We start from the raw sequence: 25,717 nt of genomic DNA on the forward strand, positions 1-25,717 counted from the left end.
AAAGAAAGGGGCGGGGCTAGAGAGAGAGAGAGAGAGAGAGAGAGAGAGAGAGAGAGAGAGAGAGAGAGATATTGTACACTACTGCACAATAATGAAGACAAATTAAATACATATATAACAAAATGGATGTTGTGAGGTCAAATACAGTCAGTATGATAACAAACAAAAATAAAGTATAAAAAATAAATTACGTTTTATGTGCTTTAAGTCTTAAATATTATACATATTGTACATATAAACTGTGAGAAAAAAAAGGAGAAAGAATGATTTTTGTAAACACCCCCCCCCCCCCGCCGCCCGTCTATTAAATCCCTCTGCTTTGATTTCACGTATACAGCTGGTAAGTGTTAGTATACATGGCAATTAAACTCAATTGAATTTAATTTAATTGGATGTAGTAATTGAAAGAGATAAAAGGGAGAAAATTGACAAAGAGAATTGGGCACTTTAGGGGTGCGCGAGCGCTGACCAGGTCTGCGCGAGACCGCCCGGCTCAAATTGATCACCTTTTATTAACAAAATGTAACAAATCGTTTTTCCGACTTTCTCCCGAGAAAACGAAAGTATTTTTCCAAGGTAAACATCTGCAAACAGTACACTGCTTAACCGTGTGCCGATTTATTCATATATTTAACACATGTCTAAAGTCATTGTCTGTTGTAAATAAACTTTCAAGTTAATTTTTTTTATCTATTTAGATTTTGATATAATAATAATAATAATAATAATAATAATAATAATAATAATAATGAAACGCAAAATAACTGAAAACGTGTTTGTTTTTTAATTAAGTTTCATTAAATAAGTGAAATATTAAAGTTACTAACGAATAAGAAAAATTAATATTTTTTTACATAAACTCTAATCCTAATGGATGCATATTAACTTGAAGTTTGGAGGCAGCTGCATCCCTCTGAGTGAGACAGGGAGAGCAAAAATATGATGCAGCACTTGGTGAAAGGTCTTATTTCAGGGAAACAGCTCTCGATGTGCGCGCTCCGCCAGTGTATGCGCCGCGTCATCGCATAACCTGCTCACGGGCGCGAGCTGTCCGCGGTGGCGGAAACAAAACGGTCGCCGGAAACGCGCGTAATTTGCCCGGTGATTGATGGCGCGCGGCGGGAGAAAGACGCCTCGAATTACCGAAATGCAGTGTGACGAAAGCGCCTCGAGAGAGATACGGTGCTGAACGGGAGCGCGCGCTCACAGAGAGAAGGAGGAAGAAGATGGCCTGGTTATACGGGAACAAGACTGAACACACTGAACATGTCAAACATTCTGGTCTTCAACACAAATCAGTGTGTTTACTAGCTCAGTTAAATTAATCATAATCCATAAACCATATAAGTCAAATGAGCTAAACACTGCACGATATTTTCAAACTCTGTACGGGTTAAAGAGTTCCCTGCAGCACTGAGTTGGAGTTTTATTGTGTTTATTAGACACTAGACATTCTCAGGAAATGTTGAGTAGCGCTTTCAAAATAATCAGTTTGTCGATAAACAACCACAGTATTCATTTTATTAATAATAATAATAATAATAATAATAATAATATAGATACTACTACTACTACTTATAATAATAATAATAACAACAACAACAACATTAATTATTATTGTTCTTCTTAGAATTATTGTTGTTGTTATAAACAATTATAAAATAATAATAAACAATTATTAATAGAAGTACTCTCTGTCTTTAATAAACAAACACAGAGATACTCCATATCCCGAGGACAGCATGCTGCCTCTACAGAAAAAAATAAATAAAATATATTGCTAATTTAATTTATAATGAAATAAATGTAAATATTGCAAATATTGCTTGCAGATTGAGCAGCCTTTAACCTGTTGATGAGAAGAAATTTAGTTAATTTCACTACAGCTGGGTTTTCGGTGTTATTATTATTATTATTATTATTATTATTATTATTATTATTATTATTATTATTATTACATTAGGTTTTTTCCCTACTCTCTGCGTCACGTGACTGAGCTTGTTCGCGCTTGTTCAAAACTGAAACGTGTGATACTCTGGAGCTCGTCAGTGAGCACTTTAACACCGGGGGAAACCAGCAATAAGGAATATCTATCTTGTGCGCCCCGTGCACCGGTAAAGGGTTAAAGCGTTCTGGATGCGCCTTAGCGAAGGGGTGGGAGGAGGAGGAGGAGGAGGAGGAGGGCGCGAGCTCTAGAGACATTGTCATGTAAAGAGGGACCACCGCCTCGCTATTGTCTCGCGGACTGCCAAGTTTATTATAAACGCTGCTCGAGCTGCACCGGGCGGAGCGGACCAGAGCAGAGCGCGAGACAGAGACAGATAGAAATAGACACAGGGAGCACGAGCACAAGAAGACTGTGGATGTGCACTTGTAGCGAGAAAACAACCGAGAGAGCGATCGGAGAACGTCATCACCGACACGCACTGGAAAGAGTGGAGTTCATTTCATAGATCCTAGCTGCACGTGCTGCTGTTTGGTACCTGGTGCCCTTAGTACCCGTGCCGTAACAAGCAGACCACCGACTCTACCGGAAAGCCTCGCTTCGCGCATTCCGTCTCCACATGTACAAAATGGATTACTCGTACCTGAACACGTATGACTCGTGCATGGCGGCTATGGAAGCATCAGCGTACGCGGACTTCAGCTCGTGCAGTCAGGCAAACACGTTCCAGTACAACCCGATCCGCACGAGCTTCGGCGCAAACCCGGGCTGCGCGACACTAGGTGCAGCCAGCTGCAGCCTCGGCGCGCTGCGCGAACACCAGCCGGCACCGTACACCGCGGGTACGTAGCAGCACAGGCGCTCTCACTCTCTCTCACACACACACGCACGGAGAACTTTCCGCACGGTTCAGTTTGGTAGGTTTAGGAATATTACATGCATGTGACTGTGTAATTCTTTTTATTTTTTCAGTAATTACATTTATGTATTTATACAGAAATAATGCACGATAGATAGATAGATAGATAGATAGATAGATAGATAGATAGATAGATAGATAGATAGATAGATAGATAGATAGATAGATACATACATACATACATACATACATACATAGATAGATAGCTTTATTGTCATTGATATATCATTTATATATATATATATATAAATAGAAGAATTTTACATAAATCATATACATAAAAATGCGTTATGACTTCATTGCTTTTATGATCAGTTTATATAAAACTCTTTTAGAAAACAAATTTAAAGAAAACGAACAAATAATTAAAATCATACTCCTTTCAGGTAATTGTTTTATAAAATAAAATATGATTGTGGGAAATGTGTTGTTCATGTATTAGGGGAAATCTGTGAGTCAAACGTCCATGTAAGGAAATAAAAATTATAAAAATAATAAAACAAAACAACAGGCACAAAAGAAAACGATACTCAAAGGCATGTCTAATTATTTAAAAAACGAAAAACTTAATCTTCTTCTTCTTCGTTATAGTAGTAGTAGTTATTATTATTATTATTATTATTATTATTATTATTATTATTATTATTATTATTATTATTATTATTATTAACCCCAGGGCGCGCTATCTATCTTCTTATAGTTCCTTATAAATTCTTCTCGGACCCTTCCGGTCTAAATGAAAAACGGAAACAACGACGTATCCGCACCACCTTCACGAGCTCTCAGCTAAAGGAGCTCGAGCGCGTGTTTGCTGAAACGCATTACCCTGACATCTACACCCGTGAGGAGCTCGCGCTCAAGATCGACCTAACAGAGGCCAGAGTTCAGGTAATAATAATAATAATAATAATAATAATAATAATAATAATAATAATAATAATAACGATAATAATAATAATTATTATTATTATCGTTATTATTATTAATATTCTTATTATATTTGTTATTTATTTATTTATTTATTTATTTATTTATTTATTTATTTATTTATTTATTTATTTATTTGTTTGTTTGTTTATTATTTATTTATTATTGCTGCTGCTGTTGTTGTTGTTGTTGTTGTTGTTGTTGTTGTTGTTGTTGACTGTGTGTATAAGCTTTATATAATAAACCAGATTAACACTAGTTTAGGATGTTTATGTTCTGAAAATTGTAGGTTAATGGAACTGGACTTAAGGTTCTTTAATTCATTCTTACATTTGTTTCTGAGGGCACTTTAAAAGTTACTCTAATGATCCAAATAAAAAACTTCGTAAACATTTTCCAGGAAGCCAAATTTCCATTATTTATATCAATAACGACGTGTTCTTTAACGTGTATTTGTACAGGTGTGGTTCCAGAACAGACGCGCAAAATTCCGCAAGCAGGAGCGCGCAGCCAACGCAAAGGGCGGCGGAAACACCGGAAACACCAGTGTTACATCCAAGAAACCGGGTGAAGCACGCGCATCATCCGAGGATGACGAGTCTAAAGAGTCCACGTGCAGCCCAACACCAGACAGCACGGCGTCTCTACCGAGCTCAGCCAACACCACGGGCAGTCCGGGCGCGAGCAGCCTGAGTCCCAGTCCGTCATCCGGCGGCTATGGCAACACCTCCAGCTCGCCGTCTATGCACCACGCGCTCAAATCTCCAGCGTGGCCCGGTGTCGGTTCAGCTGCTCCAGCTTCCGCTCCAGACCTGTTGAAGAGCTGGCAGCCCGGAGACAGCGCGAGCACCGGACCATTTGCCGGCGTGCTCTCATCCTTCCACAGAAAACCGGGCGCGCTCAAGACCAACCTGTTTTAAACAATCTCTCTCTCTCTCTCTCTCTCTCTCTCTCTCTCTCTCTCTCTCTCTCTCTCTCTCTCTCTCGCGCGCGCGCGCTCTCTCTCTCTCACTCACACACACACACACACACACACACACACACACACACACACACACACACACACACACACACACACACACTACTTCCTCCTGAATTTTATTCGATATATTATTTCCGTTAGAGCTGGACTCGGTTATTATTTATAGGATCATGTTTCCGGTCTCATGTCAGACATCTTTCGCACTTTATTTAGTGCGGTTGAAAACAGCGCAAGCTCGGTGTGTGTGTGAAAATGCGACATGTTCTTTACATAGTGCACAAGTTTGTAAGCTTTAAAAAAATCGATATCTGGTAAGGAATCCACATTTGCTGTATGGCAGGTGTTTCCTATTGGATCGTTGAATTGTGCGCACTTAATGGAGCCCTTAAAAGTAGACGGTTTCATCCACACTTACTAAAACAACCTGTCTCACAGTCTGTCTAACGCATTTAAAATTCACAACAATATAATATGTTTATACTCCTGTATAAACTTTCGAAATATCGAAATTTAAAATGATTTAAGGCGTTCTGTGTTGGAGCTTAGGCTGATGATATGGGCGTCGTTAGGATGAAGGTTGGGCTGGGATTGTGGGCGTGGCCGACGTAATTACATTTTCTCATGAATTAAACAACAGTTTTACAGTTTCATGTCTGAATGATTTCTGATGAAATCTCAACCAGAAAAAAATGTATTCACACTAACGACCTTTGGACACAGAGTGCAGGACTCGGATTGTAAAGAATTAGTCTTTATTAATTTCATAAGACATTTTAGAATTCAGCTGCGTTTCCATTTTCTTACGTTTTCTGTAGTTTGTTATGCAGTGTGGGACGGATGAATTTTGGATACGGCCTTTATTATAAGCGAGTCCCAGAAGACTTTACATTCAGGAGAAAGAAAGTGTATTTGTCACAAGCGACATCTTTTCACATGATAAAAGCTTTTGAGCAAAGAAGCTTTGATCCAATTAGCAGCAAACAAGAAAGTCACTTGGACGTGTCCCAAACTGCTCTTTACTCCCTTACTAACACTACAAAGGGTTATTTTGAGTCATGCCATAAACGAGTCATTTTTAGTTTTTATTTACAACTGATCACAACAAACACTTTCACGAAAGAAAAAGCAAATGACAGTAAATTACTCTTCAGTTCATCTGTTCAGTGATCTGAGGGATTCATTTGGTTTGGTTTCTCAAAGGTGTGGAAGAGGATTTTAATCAGACTGATTTCTGCAGTGCACTGTGTCCAACGTGGAACCTTTAATGGTTCCTTATTCTGTTTTTAGTCCACTCTGAGATCCTGTCTTTAATTCAGGAAAACCTAACACTGCATCAAATGAACCGTTTATCCTGGAACAAAGCGCGCAATGTATCATGTGCATAATTTCTGTGACGTCACTGACACAAACACCTGGACTTTTTGCTTCTGCATTAGCACACGAAGCTAAGCGGTGTCCCAGTCTGAAGTGATTTATTCTGCAAGTTAATTTGCCAAGAGTGTGATTTCTTAAACTGAGCAAATTAACATTAATTTATTGAAATTAAGAGAGATACGTAGTTATTTTACATTTTTAAAGCAAATGTTATTACTTCTTTTTTTCAGTAGGCCCACTAAAAAACTAGAACATGGAAATATTTTGTAAATAGTAATATAAATATTGGGTAGTTCCTGTTTTTTTTTATGTTGTTGCTGCTGCTTCATTAAAACAGCAGCTCAGAGGGGCCGCGTCCCAAACTGCACACTTCCTCACTAACTAGTGTGTTTAAATAAGACTCCATGGTCTTATCTATGATGTGAACACACTGTCATACACACTGTTTAGTGCTGAATTGTGATTTGAGACAGAACCTGTTGAAACCGTTCATTTAAGGCACTGTGTAAAGTGGACAAAAATAAACTCCATTTAAAGCACTGTCTCCGTGTGAGATTGAAATCTGCACTACACCATCACACTCTTTATCTTTCTCTTTAACCAAACTTTATAAACCGTTATTCATGCAAATAATTAATGTACTACTTTCTGACAGTCAGAACAACTTATATTTTTACTCCTTTAAATGTGACAGATTTCTGCTCGCACAATTTTAAAACAAATTAAAATAATATAAAGAGTGAACTCAGTAGAACTTGATGACTGTAAACACAACCAAATGTTTTTAAATATTTTTCATCAATTTAAGTATTTATAAATTTCTTTAAAATCTTCAGACGAAGTGGTAGCAGCAAAAGATTTTACAAACATAGATTAAATAACAACAACAATAAGAACAATAATATTTAACAACAACAACAACACTAATAATAATAATAATAATAATAATAATAATAATAAACAGAACATTTGATTATCTGCTTTAATCAGACTTTAAGTCCTTTTCATGATGTATTTTATCTCGTTATTCTATTTGCTATTTTTTTAATTAAAAACAAACAAACAAAAAAAGACAAGACAAAGCAAAAAAACAAAACAAAACAGAAACTCGAGCACGAAACAAATTTTGATGTCACATAATTTGATATTTGTGTCACTGGTGATGAAAAACCCGCTCAGCATAAGTAAGTTTAACGTTACACACAGAGCAAGAAGTTTCCTCTCCTCTCTCTACAATCACCTAATTGTATTTGATTTTTATTTATTGTATTTTTTTATTGGACTCCGGCTTATTACTTATAAAATAATGTTAGACTCGTCCTATTGGATATAATGAATGTCACAGATCTTTCCAAAACCTTAGTATATTTGCCGTAATGGTTGTCTGTAAAGTTGTAAGGATTTACATTTAATAAACGGAAATTATAACCAGTCATTCATTTATTTTGTTTTATCTAAAAGTAATTCTATTGAAGTTGTGGCGCACATACCAGCAGATGTATTGTATATTTAAACATTTTTCAGTAATAAATAATTTCATGAGACACGTGGAAAACATTAAACCATAAAAAGCACTGCGGTAAATAATTTATACTGTAAATTCAGCCTTACTTTATATATTAATTTATTGATATCAACTTAAATATTGTCACAATCATATTCCCTTGGTGCAATGTGCTGGATTCTAATATTACTAATAAATGGATCATTCATTGTGTTTTTCAGAGATTTAAAAACAAAGATTGAGATAGAGAATAAATTAAAGCCTATATGTAAATAATTCAAACTAAGAACTTTATACAATGAACACACACCTCATAAAACTCTATCGTAAGTCCATTGTAAAGTCTTTATTTCAATTCTAATACTGAAGCGTTAAATATAAAATTCTTCTGTGAGTGAAATCTGTGCGGAACACTAAACATTCAAAGAGGGTTCTAAGCAACTTTAACTGTCCAAGTTCCTCTTTCAAGATTCTTGTTTTTGTGTGAAAACATAATCTAGAGTCTGGTGGGAGTAACATGAGGTCTCAGCCAGAAGAGCATAAAATAGAATTTACAGTAAAACTTTATATACAATTTTTTGACTTTTCGAATAATAATAAAAAAAAATTAATATGTATTTAACCCAAACGTAATTTAAATTTACAATATAAAGTGTAATGACAGATCCCTGTGGAGTGCCGATCCTCACCTCTTTAACCAATCACAGGAAGCAGTGACACCTCTTTGACCAATCACAGGAAGCAGTGACATCAGTCGTTAGTTTTTTTATTCACATGAATTCATTCAACGCCGATTCACAAATATTAACTTAAAGTCATCAATAAAAATGTTACAAACTGCGACATAAAGTGAGCACAAAGAGAGTGTTTAAAAATTACAACATGGCACAAGTTTAACAGACAGACAGACAGACAGACACACACACAGGGAGTAAAGCATTAGACTTTGAGACTAACTCTACAGTGAACAGTACGTGGTGTGTATTTGTTAATTTCATGTTCAGTTATCGAGAAAAATCTGAAACAAACAACAGTTTTTCTCACTCACATTACAGATCAGCGGCTGATCCGGGGTCAGTTTTCACCTCATTATTTAACTTACATACATGAATCCCTTACTATCATCTGCAGCACCGCCTGGTGGCCACTTCTGATAACTCCAGATCACATGGAGAGAATCAACATCAAAGTGAGCGCAAAAAAATCTAATAAAATAAACCATTAACTGTGCTAAGGCTCCCAAACATGTAACATTTAAATTGTGTTGGTCTTTTATAAAACACACGATTCCCAGACACATTAACACTACTGTTCAGCTTTCAGGATTTTATAGAAAACAGATAGACATACAGACAGACAAGCCACGAAGTGTATTCACTCTAAAATGCGTTAGAAAACACGCACACACAAACGCGCGCGCGCACACACACACACACAAACACGCGCGCGCGCGCACACACACACAAACACGCGCGCGCGCGCACACACACACAAACACGCGCGCGCGCGCACACACACACACACAAAAGCACACACACACACACTCAAGTTTATAAACTAATAATCATTTACTGAATTTGGCTTCTTCTTATTTCCCTTTTATTTATTAAAATTAACACTAAAATAGTAAACTAAATAAGCCAATCACCCAACACAGAAAACATAAGGAATGTGGACGAAGCTCTCAGGTACACTCTGATGATGTCACTTCCTCCTCTGTAAGGAAGCAGGACGTTGATCCCTAATTGCAGATTTTCAGCCTGTAGTAAAACTGAAATGTTGACTTTTCTTTAAACACTGTTGAATGGGAGATGATGAAGAAAATAGATGCTCTTAGTGATACAGTTTTCCTGCTCACTTCTGCTGCTGTTGTCTTAAACTGGCCAACAGGATCTTCTTATGGGCGGAGTCCAGAATTCCTGCCTCCTCCAGGTCCTCCTCAGTGATGTCACTGAAAATAATTTGTTCATGTCTTCAGTGAATAAAAGCAAATAATTTGAAAATTCATTAGAATGTCAATAAATAGTTGGAGTTTGGAAATTATGAGAGAATTTTCACACAGTCTCAAGTAGAAATGACCTGAAATAACCATAACCCAGGAAATCAAACAAAACAAACCACCAAAAATTACTCACTCAATTAAAATATCACAACCGGACAGAATGCTCTTGTACATGAGTACTTAAGCAATGTCGCACAAGCAATAGTGCAATTCTACTGAATACTAGAAATGAGTCCACAGGGTGGTGCTGCAGGTGATAACAGATACTCATTATAGAACAGTTCTATACAAAATAAATTTATAATGAAAAACAGAGTATGGCCAAGTGTTCTGTTATTTTTGCTCTGCTAGTGGAAACATCTAGAATTTTGATATTTTAGATTGTGTTACACACATGGCATTGAACCAGCAGTAAATAAGCAGATATGAACAACATAAATGCAGCATTTGGGAAGACAGTTAAATTTGCCAACATTTCCAGTTTGCAAATTTATACATATAATTACAGATTCTGGCATTTTTAATGACAGTGAAACTGTTTATTATTACAGTCAGCACTTTAAAGCCACATCTCCTGGACATCATTATAAACACAAATCATGTGTGTATGTATGAGTTACCTGAGGAACTCAAGATCATCCCAGCCATTCCTCAGCAGTCCCTCCTCATAGCGTTCCAGTCCAAGTCTCTGCAGCCACTCACCCACACTGGAGTCCACTGACAAACTGCTGCTGCTGCTACCACCTTGCCAAAGAGCCTACACACGCACGGACACACACACACACACATATTTACACACATACGCACACACACGCACATTAATGGAGAATATAACATGACCAGAGGTGTTAATAAAAAATTGCCAAATTATGACAGAGAAAGAGAGAGAGACATGATAGAAACAGGAAAACAGGAAGGAACATTTGCCCCACGCACTCACCTCCTCTGGCAGGTCCTCATCCATGATCTCTTCCGGGATGGAGCGAGGGGGAAAAGTGCGACAGCTTTCACTATATCCCAAACCTCGGCTGTGAACGGCCCCGCCCCCTTTAAGTCCTGCCCCTCCGCCAACTCCTGCCCCAGCCACATATTCCACTTCACTCAGTTTCTTGGCCAGATGAAGTACTGAACACGACTGGTCATCAGCTCCAGAAGCCCCGCTGCCTCTTCTGAAAGCCGATGGCCCTGCTGAAGGGTCCAGACTAAAAGCTCCGCCTCCTGTAGAGGGTGTGGCAAAGCTGGGAGATGGAAGAGGCTTGGAGGAAACGGATGCTGAAATCTTAATGTCTGCCAGATCAGGGTGAAGACGAGGTTTGCTCTCTTTTGGGAAGAACGAAGTGTCCGGCATTTCATGAGCACTTTTAGGGAGGGGCGGGGGAGGGAAGTCTGGAGGTGGGCGTGTCAACCCGGAACTTCCATCTTCTTCAGAGGATCCCCCCTCCTCGCTAATGGGCTGTGACAGGTGGCTGCCCGTCTGTTTACGTGCTTGAATGGAACCTTTGCCTTTTCCAGCTCCTCCTGCAAGGGGTGGCAATTTAGATGAAGCTGGTGGAGAGAGGGCTGTGCCTGGGAGCAGGTCTGAAACCAAGGCAGCGGATTGGTTAGGAACACCCTCAAGGATGTAGTAGGCAGGGTTGTTGAAGCTATTTTTACACATAGAGGCATCTCCATCTGCAGACTCCACCTGCTTTGACCTGTCAAAACACACACACGCACACACACACGCACATACACACTTACATTGATTAAACAGTGTAATTAGAGGGCAAACATTGGCAAAGATTAGGTTTGATTGGATTAACAGAAATCAAATCTAGCCATGTAGCTTAGCTAATAAGCAGCAGTGGACTGATTCTAAGCTAACTTCCATTGAATCTATTATAGTATGTCGCTGAAACCTGGAGCAACTTTAGGTCAACAGTTTAGCTATAAGTGATCAGCTGAACATACACCTATCACAATCAGCAGTGTGTGTGTACCTGGTCTGTGTGTTTTCTTCTTTAGCAGTAGTGTGTGTGTATGCAGGTCGTCCTGTAGTGTTTCTCTCTCCCTCCTCTGAAACTTTACTCAGCTCCTTCCTGCTAAGTGTGGGTCTGTGGGAAGCAACATCACCATCAGCATCATCATCAACTCTTTGTTATTATTACTATTAATCATAATAAATATGCAGTTATGCACAAATTAGTTCAATATGTGTATTATGTGAATTAATTAAATGAGTAACAGTAGGATTAAAATATTCGTGCAGTGTAAAGTGTAACGTTAAAATCCCACACTATGTGGGAAATCTATCATCTTTCTCACTTGATGTAATCGTGTCCAGCTCTAGAGGGCAGTGTTTTCCCCTTTGGCCCTCCGGTCTCATCATTATCTACGCTGATCCACTCTGAGAGAACAGAAACAATAGAAAGTATAAACATATAACCAGTGTCAGTGTCATCAGAATTTCACCTTTTTATTGAGTGCTTCAAAATACAGAACAAGCAAGTGCTGAGTTGAGTAAGAAATGCTGCTGTAATCATAAACAATGTATTGTTCATCCCAGGACTCTTTTTGTCAATCTGCTCACAGTGAATCTCCTGTTCACACACTCAGTACTGTGTGTCTTTATAGTGTACAGGTGTAAAGGGGAAATCATTTATAATTGCAGTATCCAGTGTCACCCAGAAGAGTACTGGTTGCAGGCTCTCTTTTAAATCTGGTTCCTCTCAAGGGTTCCTCTTAGTGTTGACGAAGAACTTCCTAAGCCAACATATCTCATAACATAACATCTCCCCCCCCCCCCCAACACACTCACCATATAGTCTCTCTCTGGTCCCCATTCTCTCAGAAGGCACCCTGACCCTCATGGAGCCACGGATGTTGCCGGTCTCTTCACCACGGTGAGACAGATATGTGTGGAACTGCTGAGCTGTACTGCCAATCATTGACTTCAGTGCCAGCACACATTCTCCTAAACACACACAGGCACATGCGCACACAACAATAAAAGTGAGGTCAATATCCGAAAGAGGGTACCACACACACAGACACACACACAGTCATACCATAGGACTCATATCCATCAAGGGATTTGACAGTGAGCAGCAGGTGTTGGTCCTGCAGGTACTCAATGTCAGAAAGGATGGGCTTCAATGTGGTCAGCTGCTTTGAGGACCAGCTCACACGCAAAAAGTTTATATTGTCACTGCTCTGAGAGTCATTCTCATAACTCTTCTTAAACTCTGTCAGAGAAAAAAAAGAGGGACATGAAAGAATGTGTGATGCAAGTGTTACACACATTAACAGACATTTTAATCTCAATTTAAAACAAGGCAAGTATTATTTCCTTAGCACATACAAATAAAACATTTACAAATACAAACCTTGTGATGAACTTGGTTATAACCACAAGTAAATTAAGCAAGAGTAAATTAAATTAATTCGCTCATCACACACAACAGATCACTTCCATTTTTGTTGCTTACAGCGTTAACTGTGTAAAACACCATACATTGACTATTTTACCTTCCAGACATGTGGAGTAGAATTCAATAAAGAACTTAGTTCTGCTGGCTGTCTTAACGATGGCCTCGATATTCTCAAACTCAATATATGCCTGCTCTGAAGATTTAGGCAAACCTAAAAGAGTGACAAACAGGTGTGTCAGTGAGTGAACACTGAAAATCACAGAGCAGCACCTAATAAACAAAAATGATAATCATAACAAAATTCATAATAATATAAATAATAAGTGTATAATAATAAAAAAATGCAGCATCATAGCTTGAGTTTAAGTTTACAGTGGCAAAACCAACACTGTGCTAATTAACACTAAAATAAATTGTTAATTCTTTTGATCTTTTTATGAATAATTTCACTCATGAGAAACGACTGTTCCAGAGAAAAGTGTGAGTTTTATTTAAATATTATCAGGATTTGAATTTTGGCCTCACCTTTTTTCGAGACAAATTGTGAGGTCACGCCCACCTCGAATGTCGCAAACACAGGTGAGTGATCACTGGTGACAATGTCATCTGTGCACCCTGAGAGATGGAAACCAGAAAAGAAACATTTAAATAGTTGAAACTTTCAGTTGACCAAGCAGTTCAGCAGCAGCTTCATCAAATAAAAACAACAAAATTTCACACAAATTCTTTGATCGGTCAAATTAACATTGGGGATGAAACACCAAAAATTGCCAAAGTCAAATTCAAAACCTTAGAAAAAATTAACAAATACAACATGCCTTCACAAGGAGCCACAATACCTGCTGCAAAGTGTGTCAGCAGCCAAAAAACAGCAGCCAAAGTACAAATGGAATGAACATCATAACTGATCACCATGATAGTGTAACTGACAGTTTAACACTTTTACCATAGGAGTTACAGACGATGTGCGTCTCGTGATAAGACTTCCACAGAATCCGGTCACACCATGATGGCACATTCGTCCTCATCTGAGAGGAAAATTGGACAAAACAGATAAAGGTGGTCAAAAAGAATGTAGAAGGAAAGGTATCTGTCCTAGTTCACATTCAAGTCTCTGTCAGTTCCTGTGGCAATGCGAAAGCAGCAGGAAAGTGTTTTTTATCTACTCTATTTTTGAAAAATGTGCAATATTACCTGTGTGCAATATGTCATCAGTGTAACCACTACTCTTTTTATACATTTTTGTTTTTGTATATACTGTATATTATGTATTTATTCTTTTTTATATATTTTTGCTGCTGTAACAGGAAATTTCCCCATTGTGAAATTTGAAAATGAAGATTCCCCACTCTTAGGTTTCCCTGCAGTCTTCTATATTATACGCATCATCATTACAATACTGTTTTTTTAGCTAAATAAAAACACACCTAGGCTTTAATTAAACAATATTAACATTAACATTAAATATACCAGCAAAAAACAGCAACCAGCAGCATGTTAATAGGAAAATCTACCTAAAATTGGATTTACCATATCATATCATTGGATACCATATCAACAGCTACATGATTTTAATCTGTTTATGTGGGGTGTATATAACCCTGTGAATGAGCTGTTACTATAGAGACCATAACACATGAATTCTTAAGAGCACATTAATATAAACTGCACTACTGTTAAGTTGCTGTTAATGAACATTAAACAATGACTGTAATGAACCTTACAGTGGTGTGAAAAAGTGTTTGCCCCCTTCCTGAATTTTTATTTTTTTGCACGTTTGTCAACTTTAATGTTTCAGATCATCAAACAAATTTAAATATTAGTCAAGATAACACAAAAAAACACAACATGCAGTTTTTATTATTAAGGGGGAAAAATCCAAACCCACATGGCCCTGTGTGAAAAAGTGTTTGCCTGTTGTGATTACTTGTGTTATCTTTGACTAATACTTAAATTTGTTTGAACATTAAAGTGTGACAAACATGTAAAAAAGGGGGCCAACACTTTATATCAAATCCATCAAGCAATTAATCAAAAACTAAAAAAGGAATACAGGACACATTAATGTTGTATTGTGGATTTAGACTAATATGTTATGTTTAATGCAGAGATGTTTGTAAGGTTCAGAGGTTTGTACCCCAGTGGCTTTCTGCTTCTGCCAAACGTAGGTGTCTCTGGATCCTCTCTCATATCGGTACGTGGGGGGATACGTGATCTCCTCCTCCGCTGAAGGAAAGCACAGAGAAACACAAGCAAGTGAAGCTGAGGTTTACTGTTACCACAGGACCTGAAAAAGCTATTATATATTCTATGTTCTAAATAATGCAGAAAAAGGTGTATATGTAGGAGTGTGTGTTTTAAGTGGACCTCACAGGAAGCAGAATCACTACACATCACACCGTTGTGTGTAAAAGAGACAGAATTTACCGAAGCGGAGAAAGACCTTGTTCTTTTCCCTCTCCAGATTTAGCTGGTCTACTTTCAGAAGCGGATCAAACTCCTTCCTGTTTATGTAGTTCAGGATTTCCTGTGTGCGTACCAGTGAAAGACAGAGAAGAACAAGAGAACAGAGGCATCACATAATGGACCTTAATCAAGTCAAGAAGTCACACATTAATTTTGAGTTTTATACATGTATAGTATATATGTGTATGTGCACATTTGTATGTGTGTGTATTGGATTGTGTGTGTATGTGCGTGCGTGCTTGGATTATTGCTTGCTTGCAAACCTTGTGGCTTGCAGCCTGCTTGCACCGAACTAGCCCTTATGGTGAACTAGGACATTGTGTTGTGTGTAAGCCTCCCCTTGGTAGTGCATAGCCTCCACCTTCACCAAGATTCCTGCCAGGCTTTTCTGTTCATTTATAGGTAGCCACTACCCTGCTACATTGTGGGCAAGTCTACTGAGACAAAGGCAAGTGGAGTACACTCTGAAGAGAAAAGAAATATGTTGGTGTCACACATTAGGTGGACTGAAGTTCTGGTTGACTCTGGCAGCCATGGTGGGGGACCGGGCTTCCTAAGTTACCACTGTGCTATTGGGATTATCGAGGTGAAGATAGTGTTACTGGAATGTGCACCACCTGTGAGACTATATGTTTTTGCATTTGTTTGCGGAAGACAGTATACATTATCTGACCTTACATTCTGTCAATGCTGGTGGTGATGGGGTGTCTGACATCAGGAGCAAGGAAGAATGGCCTGAAAACTCCTAGTTAGGACACTGCACATAAGCAGCATGGGGTATATAAACTCTAGAAGCTGGGGTTCAGTGGCAGCTGCATTTGGTAGAACCATGTGATGTGCCCTATTTACGATCTGCCAATCTCACCCCAATAAGGAAAGGAGCTAGAAATGTTGGCTTAAGAAATACACAGGATTCATTCATTATTGTAGTTTATTGCATCTGATGCTGACGGGTGATGATAGAGTGGGTATGTGTGTGTTTGTACGTGAGTGTTTAAACCTGTATGTCCATGTCCAATCTGTAGTTGAGGTCACCGAACCAGAACAGGTGTGTGAAGCGCAGTGAAATGTCAAAGGAGTTGAGTTGTTTGTCTCCCAGTGAGAGCTGACGCAAGATGTCCAGGTAGTTCTGGTTCCGCCTAAACAAAGTCAAAGATAGAAATCATCACTCTTAATAACTGAACACACAAGCTCGCATGCATACTCTCATGTACAAACACACATGCATCTTCTCACCTGTGAATCTTTTCATTACCGGAAGTCAGGTGACAGTTGACAAAACCAAATGATGTTCCATTAAACATGAAGGACACACCCACTGCCCCTTTATTACCTACAACATGGAGAGAAAAGTCTGATATTTAAAATCTCTTGCACACACATACAAGAATTTAGCACATAGTCAGTGTGAACTATGATGTAAAATAAGAAGTTCTGTTGGTTCTTAGGCATGGTCAGGTAGACCAAGAAGGATTTTACCCACTACTGCCAGAAAAATTGTTTTGGGATTCAAATAAAAACCCACAAAGAACTTTAAGAGAAATACAGGCTGCTCTGGAAAATAGTGGTACTGTTGTTTTAGCACAATAAGGAGGTACTTAACCTTCATATTGTCCCTCAGTCTTTTTGACCCGGCTGGAAGAATTTAATGTGTCATAACTTTGGTTTTCTTCCACCTATTTGCCTGAAATTTAGCAGGATTGTTCCAAATTATGAACTTTGCAAGCAAAATTAATTTTGTCTATTTTCATTGAATTATGTGTTCAGAACAATATATACTACGCGTTTTTGTTCCGCTTGGGTTATTTTGACCCGGCCACATTTAGTGGGGCTACAGGTCACACTTTTGCCCAGCACAATGAACATACATACAGACACAAAAATGCACACATAAAATGTCCACTAACACACACACCCAAAACACACACTCAGACACCACACACACATGCACAAATACAAATAGGGCATTGCATTTCATTAGGCCTCCAGAAAATAAAAAAAAAATCCAAACATTTGTAAATATTTCACACTTTTGATATGCCTTCGCCTAGCAGAGGGCAAAATATGATCTACCGAAATGATGCTACACACATACACACACACACACACACAAACACAGTCAAACACTGTTCAAAGCATTGGGCATTGCAATTCAGTTGGCCTCCAGAAAACAAAAGCTACACATTTGTAAACATTTCACACACACACACACACACACACACACACACACACACACACACACACACACACACACACACACACACACACACACACATTGGGCATTGCATTTCATTAGGCCTCCAGAAAAAAAAAAAGCTACACACAAATATTTCTCACTTTTGATATTCCTTTGCCTAGCAGAGGGCAAAATATGATCTACCGAATTGATGCCACACACACACTCACACACTCACACACACACACACACAAGCACTGGGCATAGCAATTCATTAGGCCTCCAGAAAAAACAAAAGCTACTCATTTGTAAATATTTCACACTTGGTAGATGCATTTGTCCAGCTGGGGACAGTATCTTCTCTTCCTCTTCTAGTAACAATCTTTACACACACACACAAACACACACGTTGTGTTTTCATATTCAAATCATATTTGTTTCCTCTCTTATTTATGAATTTAGTTGCATCAGTCAGCTTTGGCCTGGAGATATGCTGAGTAATGTTTGACATTTATCAGTCAGTGGTTATCCAAAATAATATTTAATAATTTCTGCTTATTTTACTTAAAACATGGCATAATTTCTTAAGGTTTATCATTCATAAATTAAGTATAATATAAAAAATATAAGGAGGTAAACAAAGTTTTATTCACATAAAATTATGGCATGTTTTTGAGTGTGTGTGTGTAGCGCCTGTTGTTGGTTGATCAGATGACATCAGGTGGGAAAAATAGATACTACAAGTGTAAAATAGATATTACACACAGAAAGTGATCACTGTAGAATTTTTGATTTATAAGCATTCAAGTCAATTTGGCCTGTAAAAAAACAGGTTTTATTATTTGCTGACATTAAAATATTTGAAATATACCAGCCTGTAATTGTGCATTAACATTTAATAATTCAAAATTTCTGTTTTTTTTTTTACTAAAAAATGAGGCATTTTTGCATATAAATAAGGTTTATTACACTGAATATATATATATATATATATATATATATATATATATATATATATATATATATATATATATATATAAAAAAATATATATATATATATATATATATATATATATATATATATATATATATTTGCAAAATATATGTTAATATGTTGGAAACAAGTTAGACTAAAAAGGTAAAGGTCAAGTTGACTCAGTGCTCCTAATTTGTATAGGAGGACAATACAAGGGTTAAACACAAATGATCTGCATGGTCAAGTTGCCAAGCAGTTACTGCACCCATGCCAAAAAAAGGCCTGTCATTTGGAGTGATGAGATCAAGACTAAAGTTTATAGTCACAACCATAAACACTGTTTGTAGAGGAGTCAACAACACGTGTGGTTAACAGTAAACCACCCTCACTGTAAAGCATGGTGGTGGATCTCTAATGTTTGGGGCTGTGAGCTCCAGTGCACAGAGAAGTTAGTATAAAATTGATAGCAAGATGAATGCAACATGTTATCACAAAATACTGGCAGAGAATTTGCATTCTACAGCACAAAAGGGGATGGGACGCATGCTCTCAAATGTCCCAACATGACAATGATCCAAAGCATGGATCAAGGCAAGTTTGACCCTCCAAAGGTTCTGGAGGCCATCACAGTATCCTGACCTCAATATCATTGAGCCACTTTGTGGAGATCTCAAACGTGCAGTTTGTGCAAAACAACCAAAAATGTACAGGAAATGGAGGCATTTTGCCAAGAAGAAGGCAGCTTTACCACCTGAGAGAATTAATGACCTCATGCACAATTATTACAAAAGACCATCATTGATGCTAAAGGGGGCAATACAAGATATTAAGAACTTTTGAACAAAGAATATTTCCTTATTTTCTTTTTTGTTATGTTCTGTATGCTGATTGTGCCGTTCTGTTATGCCTTATATATTAACTTGAGTCCTATAAAAAATAAAAACATTTGTTTTGCTTTCACACTCGTGTTTTCTTTATATATATATATATATAAAAAAAACACAACTTGCAAATAAATGTTATTTTCCTGTTAGACGATTCCGTGTAAAGGAGCCTGTGCTCTTCTCCTGTTGTACCTGTTGTTTTCAGAAGACAGATCATCAGGCTTTACAAAAGAATTTGAGGATATCCTTCTGTACATGTGACTCCACCCAGATGTGTGTGTGCAGAATATAACGTGTTCACACACACACACAGACGTGATAATACTGTAAACCTGACTCACTGTTTCAGTGAAGTGAGTAAAGCTGAGTCAGTCTGAAAGAAGGCTCTCAGTTAGTAAAACCTTTTAAGCACACGCAGCAGACACACACACACACAGCAGACACAACGCACGCCCACAGACACAACGCGCGCACACACATATCGCACACACACACATATCGCGCACACACACACACACTCACAGACACAGCACAAACACATATGCCCGCCCTGTGCGTGTGTGACTGTGCGTGAGAGAGAGAGAGAGAGAGAGAGAGAGAGAGAGAGAGAGAGAGAGAGAGAGAGAGAGAGATTCTGACCCAGTGTGTTGGCAATTCCTGTTTTGACACTGGACATCCCGACGTGACTGATCCGGTTCTCATGCTCTGGCTTCACAAAAACGACAATCTTTATGTTCCACAAAGTCTGTACAGCAATCTACAACCGAGAAAGAAAGAGAGAGAGAGACAGAGACAAAGAGAAGGACAGAGAGAGACAGAGAGACAAAGAGAGAGGGGGAGGGGTTGACAGAAACAGAGATTAATCTCACAGCTGATGGTAAGAAACACTGGTGTTCAGGTAAGGAGAAATAGACCACTGATCAAACACCACAAACAAACAAACAAAAACACACACACACAATGTTCTTTCTCATCTAAAACACTTGGATGTTCTGCTGTGTCTAAAGTAATGGTAAAAAGGTCACATATCCAAATGTGTCTTTCTCTCTCTCACCGGTTTGTAGTCGATCTCAGTGTAGTCTTTAAGTGCAGCTCTCAGGCTCTCTACCCACTCCTTATCACACACCGAGTTCTCCTGAGTACCAAACACGTAGATATCGTGAGGAATGGTGACCGTCATCTCATCCAAAGTTTTACCCAAACCTCGAGATAAGAGCCACGAACCAATGGCCTTTGGAGCTGGAACACTGCCTACACACACACACACACACACGAAAAAAAGTTAAATGTGTGAGTCAAATTCACAATGTGCTGTAGCTAAACCTCAACTGTATTTCTTTTACACATTGTGTTTTAAAATTAATGCTCCAAACACACATGCTCTTACACTCAGGCGCTCACACACATACACACACTTGCCTAACACTTGCTGAAAATTGTCCTGAAGGAGAACTACACAGTTCTTGAATGAATGTGTTTCCACCACACTGCAGTTTACATGAGGTACTAAAGCAAAGAGCACCAACGAGACTCAAGGTATGTCAGTGCTGATGGAGCTAGTGATGAACATGAGGACATAAAACCTAGTCTGTGTGAGTGTACGCGTGTTACCCATGTTCCATGTCCCAATAAAGATGGCGATCATGTCCGGCTCATCCTGGTTGGAATGTTTGTTCTTCATCAGCTGCAGAAGTTGGCAGAACGCTTCCCTTTTCTAAATGACAGACAAATTGTTTGTGTTTTATTGCATTAATTTACTAGTAACTGTTTGTATGTGTTTATGTCTGTCTCTCACTTTAGCACTTGGAAATATGAAGTCTTTTCTCTGGCTCTTGTCCTTCTCCTTCTCAAAAACGATTCCCAGTTTATTTGGCATTCTCTGTGACTTTATCAGCTGTCTGACTGTAACACACACACAAACATTCACACACAAATAATGTGACCATTCATTTCCTGACATTCTTTTGGGCTTCGAGCAGATGGAGTTAAACATTGACCCTTTCACCTCTTTCTGTTCAACTCTACCTTACCCTGCATCATCATCTCTCTCTCTGTCACTGTCTCACTCTGTCCGTCACTGTCTCACTCTGTCCGTCACTGTCTCACTCTGTCCGTCACTGTCTCACTCTGTCCGTCACTGTCTCACTCTGTCCGTCACTGTCTCACTCTCTCTCCGTCACTGTCTCACTCTCTCTCCGTCACCGTCTCTCACTCTCTCTCCGTCACCGTCTCTCACTCTCTCTCCGTCACCGTCTCTCACTCTCTCTCCGTCACCGTCTCTCACTCTCTCTCCGTCACTGTCTCTCACTCTCTCTCCGTCACTGTCTCTCACTCTCTCTCCGTCACTGTCTCTCACTCTCTCTCCGTCACTGTCTCTCACTATCTCTCCGTCACTGTCTCTCACTATCTCTCCGTCTCCTTACTATCTCCGTCACAATCTCACTCTCTGGTTTTCTGTTTCTAAATATGACTCTTGCCCCCTTTCACTCCCAGTCACCCTCTATATCCCGCCCCTTCTACCCCCCCAGATCCTTCTCTCTCTCTCTCTCTCTCTCTCTCTCTCTCTCTCACTCCCTCCCTCTCTGTCCTTCTCTATGTCCTTCCCACTCTCTCTCTCTCTGTCCTTCTCTAGGTCCCCCCTCTCTCTCCCCTTCTCTAGGTCCTTCTCTCTCTCTCTCTCTCTCTCTCTCTCTCTCTCTCTCTCTCTCTCTCTCTGTCCTTCTCTCTCTCTCTCCTTCTCTACATCCTTCCCCCCCTCTCTCTCTGTCCTTCTCTTGGTCCTTCTCTCTCTCTCTCTCTCTCTCTCTCTGTCCTTATCTCTCTTTGTCCTTCTCTAGGTCCTTCTCCTCTCTCTTTCTGTCCTTCTTTAGGTCCTTCTCTCTCTCTCTCTCTTCCTGTCCTTCTCTAGGTCCTTCTCTCTCTCAGGCCTTCTCTAGGTCCTTCTCTCTCTCTCTGTCCTTCTCTCTCACTCACTCTCTCTCTCTCTCTCTCCTTCTCTAGGTCCTTCTCTCTCTCACTCTTTCTATAGGTTCTTCTCTGTCCTTCTCTGTCTCTCTCTCTCTGTTTCTTCTCACCCCTGCCCAACTCACTCTTGTCATGGGTGTATGTGGTCCAGTCCTCCTGTGTGTCCTTCAGTTTCTTCATCACAACCAGTTTTCCCGCCTCCACATCCACACTGAGTGTGTGTTTCTGGCTCTTCCCTATTTTAGCCAGTTCACACAGGTACATGTCCGGCTTTACCTGACACACAAACACACTCATGCTTTTTTGGTTTCACTATGACATAAGTGGTGTAAAGCAAACAACAGAACTCTGTGTATGCATGTGTGTGTGCATATGTGTGTGTGTGTGTGCGTGTTAGTTACCTCAAAGGCCTGAACAGGAATGGCTTTGCTGTGGCGTGTCAGGGGGGTGAGAGGAGACGACACACTCATATCCTGCAGAGCCTTTAGAGCCTAGACACACAGACAGACAATGACATAGACAGGGAGACAGAGAAAGAGATTAAGTAAACAGGTTCAAATAAAGAAAAGCACAAATTACTCTTTGATGAAATTAAAATAAGCCATAATATAAATGGCCTGCTGTGGATTCTGCAATGACAATAAATGAATGTTTAAACTGAAAAATTAAAAATAAATTTCAGGTGCCAAAACTTGTGGAACTGTGTGTGTGTGTGTGTGTGTGTGTATACCTTCTTCTCTATGGAAGACAGTAGGTCTTTGAGGATGGCTAGTTTAGTAACAAGACTCTCCAGTTCCTGATCTCCACCCTGACTCACAGACTGTGTGAGAGTGAGAGCAAGAGAGTGAGAGAGAAAGACTGGCATTTTAACAATTAAGACAGGACAGTTTCAGAGTCATATTGGTAATGGGTTAAACAGCTTTATAGCTGCACTACGTGATGTCCATTTACTCTCACTTACACACATCTATTCTTCCTGTACACTCTTTCTTTTCCTTCACCATTAGAGTACATGAATCATATCACTGATCTCACACAGAACACTAGCATCTCACAAAGGGGTGCTATATCCACACACCATGCTGAAAAATTACATTAAATTACAGATAGCTAACAATGGCTAAAACTACACTACCAGATACATGCTAATTACAATTACACCACACTGCTGTTCTGGATTGTGATTGGTCAGAAGGTGTTGCGTAAATTTCTAGAAAAGCAGCTATGATAGTAATGCAGCTCATATATAAGGTTTAATATCCTCCTAAGAACAAAGCAGAGAAAGAATAGACCTGCTGAATCATCCTGGACACCATGGAGGCACTCTGCTGATCAAAAACCTTAGACAGGATCTCCAACCCAGACAACACCTTATCCACCTCACTGAGAATGAGAGAAAGAGAGAAAGAGAGAGAGAATGAGAGAGAGAGAGAGAGTGTTAATGACAAAATAAATGAGTGGAATATATTATAAAGTATAGTGCGGAAATAAAATGTGAAAATAAATGAACAAACGAGTGAATAAATATAATTCACAAAATAATTTGTTTATCATCCATAATGTTTGGAAAAAATGTTAATTATGGGTTCTTAAGCTTTTTTCTTAAAATTGAGAAATGAGAAAGGGGAAAGAGATAACCATCTGTTATAGGGTTTTACATATAACCTTTAAGAGTTCCCCCACTGGGCAAACCAATGAACAACTAGTACCAGATGGCACATTTGTAGATAGCCTCAAAAACAGTTCAACACCACTGGGCGAGAACTATAATGAGAACTAGTCCTGTGAAAGGAGTGTGGCCTCTGTGCCTGTTTGTCCTTATAAAAGAGATCTGTGTTTGTGTGTATACCCGTGCAGGCATGTGTGTGTGTACCCGTGCAGGCGTGTGTGTGTGCGTGTGTACCCGTGCAGGCGTTTGCATGATGACACCAGTGTTTTGTTGAGGTGAGGCAGACTGCTTGCTCCCTGTTTAACTGCCTCCAAATCCAACGCATAGCTGCCCTTCAGATACTCATGAGAGATTGTACTCAACCCATTCCCTACCGACACACTGAGAGACAGAGAAGGGTAACAATCCACCATACAACAAGATACAAGCACTTATATGAGTAAGAAACAGAGGACCATATTGGAATTCAGTGTAGAAATACAGAAATAAACTCTTCCAAAGTCATGGAAGGACTAAAGTGTGGAGGAGAGGCTGACATTTTTTCAGGATTCCCGCGGGTCACGGGAATTCCCGTGGAATGAGAAACAAAATAACTATTAATCAAGTGACTGGAACGGGACAGGAAAAATGCCAGTGGAAGTGGGCGGGACCGGGAATACACAAATATACCTTTGATATAAATAAAAATATTATCTGTTTGCTTTGGTATGGACTAGTTAAATGAATGACGTGCTCCACACACCCGTGACAGTTGGTGGCAGTAATGCACCAAGTTGGTATGCCAACCACCAATAATATAAGAGAAGGCGTCTTTCCCCATGCACTCTCTAGAAGCTGCAAAAATTAAAAATGGAGTCAGAAACGAAACTCAGACTGCAACAACTACTCTGGGGGAAAAAATTACTCTGTCGAGCTCACACCCATTTCTGCACGGTCTGAAATAAAGAATTTTTTACGAATTCAGAGAGACGGCATGAAAACACCATACGCCAGCTGCAAAACGTGTAGACACATTAAGTCATGCTATGAGTGATCTGTACTGTAGTTTTTAATGTGTTGACACTCTCTTGTTCTTTCATAGCAAGAGTGGGACTTTATCCTAATGGAAACTCTGACATTGATAAACTGACATTGTTAAATAAAAGAACAAACAACATTTTATAGTGAGCTGTACTGTACTTCTTTACTGTAACTGACAGATTTTGGACAAAAAAAAACACGGGAGTGGGAGGGAAAGGGAGTCATTCTTCTGGGATTGGGACGGGATGGGATTTTCCCCAGGTTTTTTAGTGGAATTGGGATGGGACAGGAATTTTTTTTTGGGAGTGGGACAGGAGAGGTTTGAAAATCCATTCCCGTGTCACCCTCTAGTGTGGAGGAAGAAAGGATCTGCTCATGGTCATACAAGCTCATCTGTGAAACTTGGTATTCATGGCTTGGGCTTGCATTGCTGTTTCTGGGACTGGCTCATTAATCTTCACTGATAATGAAACCCATGATGGAAGGAACAGAATGATTT

General features: G+C 39.2%; 2 protein-coding genes across 2 annotated transcripts in view; one reads left to right on the top strand and one right to left on the bottom strand.

Annotated features, from left to right (window-relative positions):
• The first annotated feature begins 2,177 nt into the window (after positions 1–2,177).
• Positions 2,178–4,778, top strand: phox2a (paired like homeobox 2A). Its single transcript, XM_027138857.2, has 3 exons — positions 2,178–2,787; positions 3,565–3,752; positions 4,253–4,778. Exons 1-3 carry the CDS (start codon positions 2,565–2,567, stop codon positions 4,709–4,711), a joined length of 870 nt encoding a protein of 289 aa, XP_026994658.1. The 5' UTR covers positions 2,178–2,564; the 3' UTR covers positions 4,712–4,778.
• A 3,623-nt stretch (positions 4,779–8,401) lies between these two features.
• Positions 8,402–25,717, bottom strand: part of inppl1a (inositol polyphosphate phosphatase-like 1a) — a 32,630-nt gene continuing 15,314 nt past the window's right edge. The window contains exons 5-27 of the mRNA XM_027138781.2: positions 24,433–24,579; positions 23,822–23,912; positions 23,260–23,349; positions 22,931–23,020; positions 22,655–22,805; positions 21,361–21,467; positions 21,177–21,279; positions 20,620–20,816; positions 20,205–20,322; positions 16,766–16,862; positions 16,530–16,668; positions 15,491–15,590; positions 15,201–15,289; positions 14,010–14,091; positions 13,589–13,678; positions 13,161–13,274; positions 12,701–12,877; positions 12,451–12,606; positions 11,958–12,039; positions 11,633–11,746; positions 10,594–11,347; positions 10,274–10,410; positions 8,402–9,602 (exon numbers count right to left, since the gene is read on the bottom strand). Coding sequence (XP_026994582.1) covers positions 9,506–9,602; positions 10,274–10,410; positions 10,594–11,347; positions 11,633–11,746; positions 11,958–12,039; positions 12,451–12,606; positions 12,701–12,877; positions 13,161–13,274; positions 13,589–13,678; positions 14,010–14,091; positions 15,201–15,289; positions 15,491–15,590; positions 16,530–16,668; positions 16,766–16,862; positions 20,205–20,322; positions 20,620–20,816; positions 21,177–21,279; positions 21,361–21,467; positions 22,655–22,805; positions 22,931–23,020; positions 23,260–23,349; positions 23,822–23,912; positions 24,433–24,579 — 3,322 coding nt within the window. The 3' untranslated portion in view covers positions 8,402–9,505. The remainder of the gene's footprint in view (positions 9,603–10,273; positions 10,411–10,593; positions 11,348–11,632; positions 11,747–11,957; positions 12,040–12,450; positions 12,607–12,700; positions 12,878–13,160; positions 13,275–13,588; positions 13,679–14,009; positions 14,092–15,200; positions 15,290–15,490; positions 15,591–16,529; positions 16,669–16,765; positions 16,863–20,204; positions 20,323–20,619; positions 20,817–21,176; positions 21,280–21,360; positions 21,468–22,654; positions 22,806–22,930; positions 23,021–23,259; positions 23,350–23,821; positions 23,913–24,432; positions 24,580–25,717) is intronic.

This window comes from Tachysurus fulvidraco, chromosome 11, assembly GCF_022655615.1.
Source record: "Tachysurus fulvidraco isolate hzauxx_2018 chromosome 11, HZAU_PFXX_2.0, whole genome shotgun sequence".
Classification (NCBI taxonomy): Eukaryota; Metazoa; Chordata; class Actinopteri; order Siluriformes; family Bagridae; genus Tachysurus; species Tachysurus fulvidraco.

Coding starts and splice junctions, on each gene's coding strand:
- phox2a (XM_027138857.2), top strand. CDS start 2,565: ATGTACAAAATGGATTACTCGTACCTGAACACGTATGACTCGTGCATG. Junction 2,788..3,564: donor GCCGGCACCGTACACCGCGG/GTACGTAGCAGC, acceptor ATCTTCTTATAG/TTCCTTATAAATTCTTCTCG. Junction 3,753..4,252: donor TAACAGAGGCCAGAGTTCAG/GTAATAATAATA, acceptor GTATTTGTACAG/GTGTGGTTCCAGAACAGACG.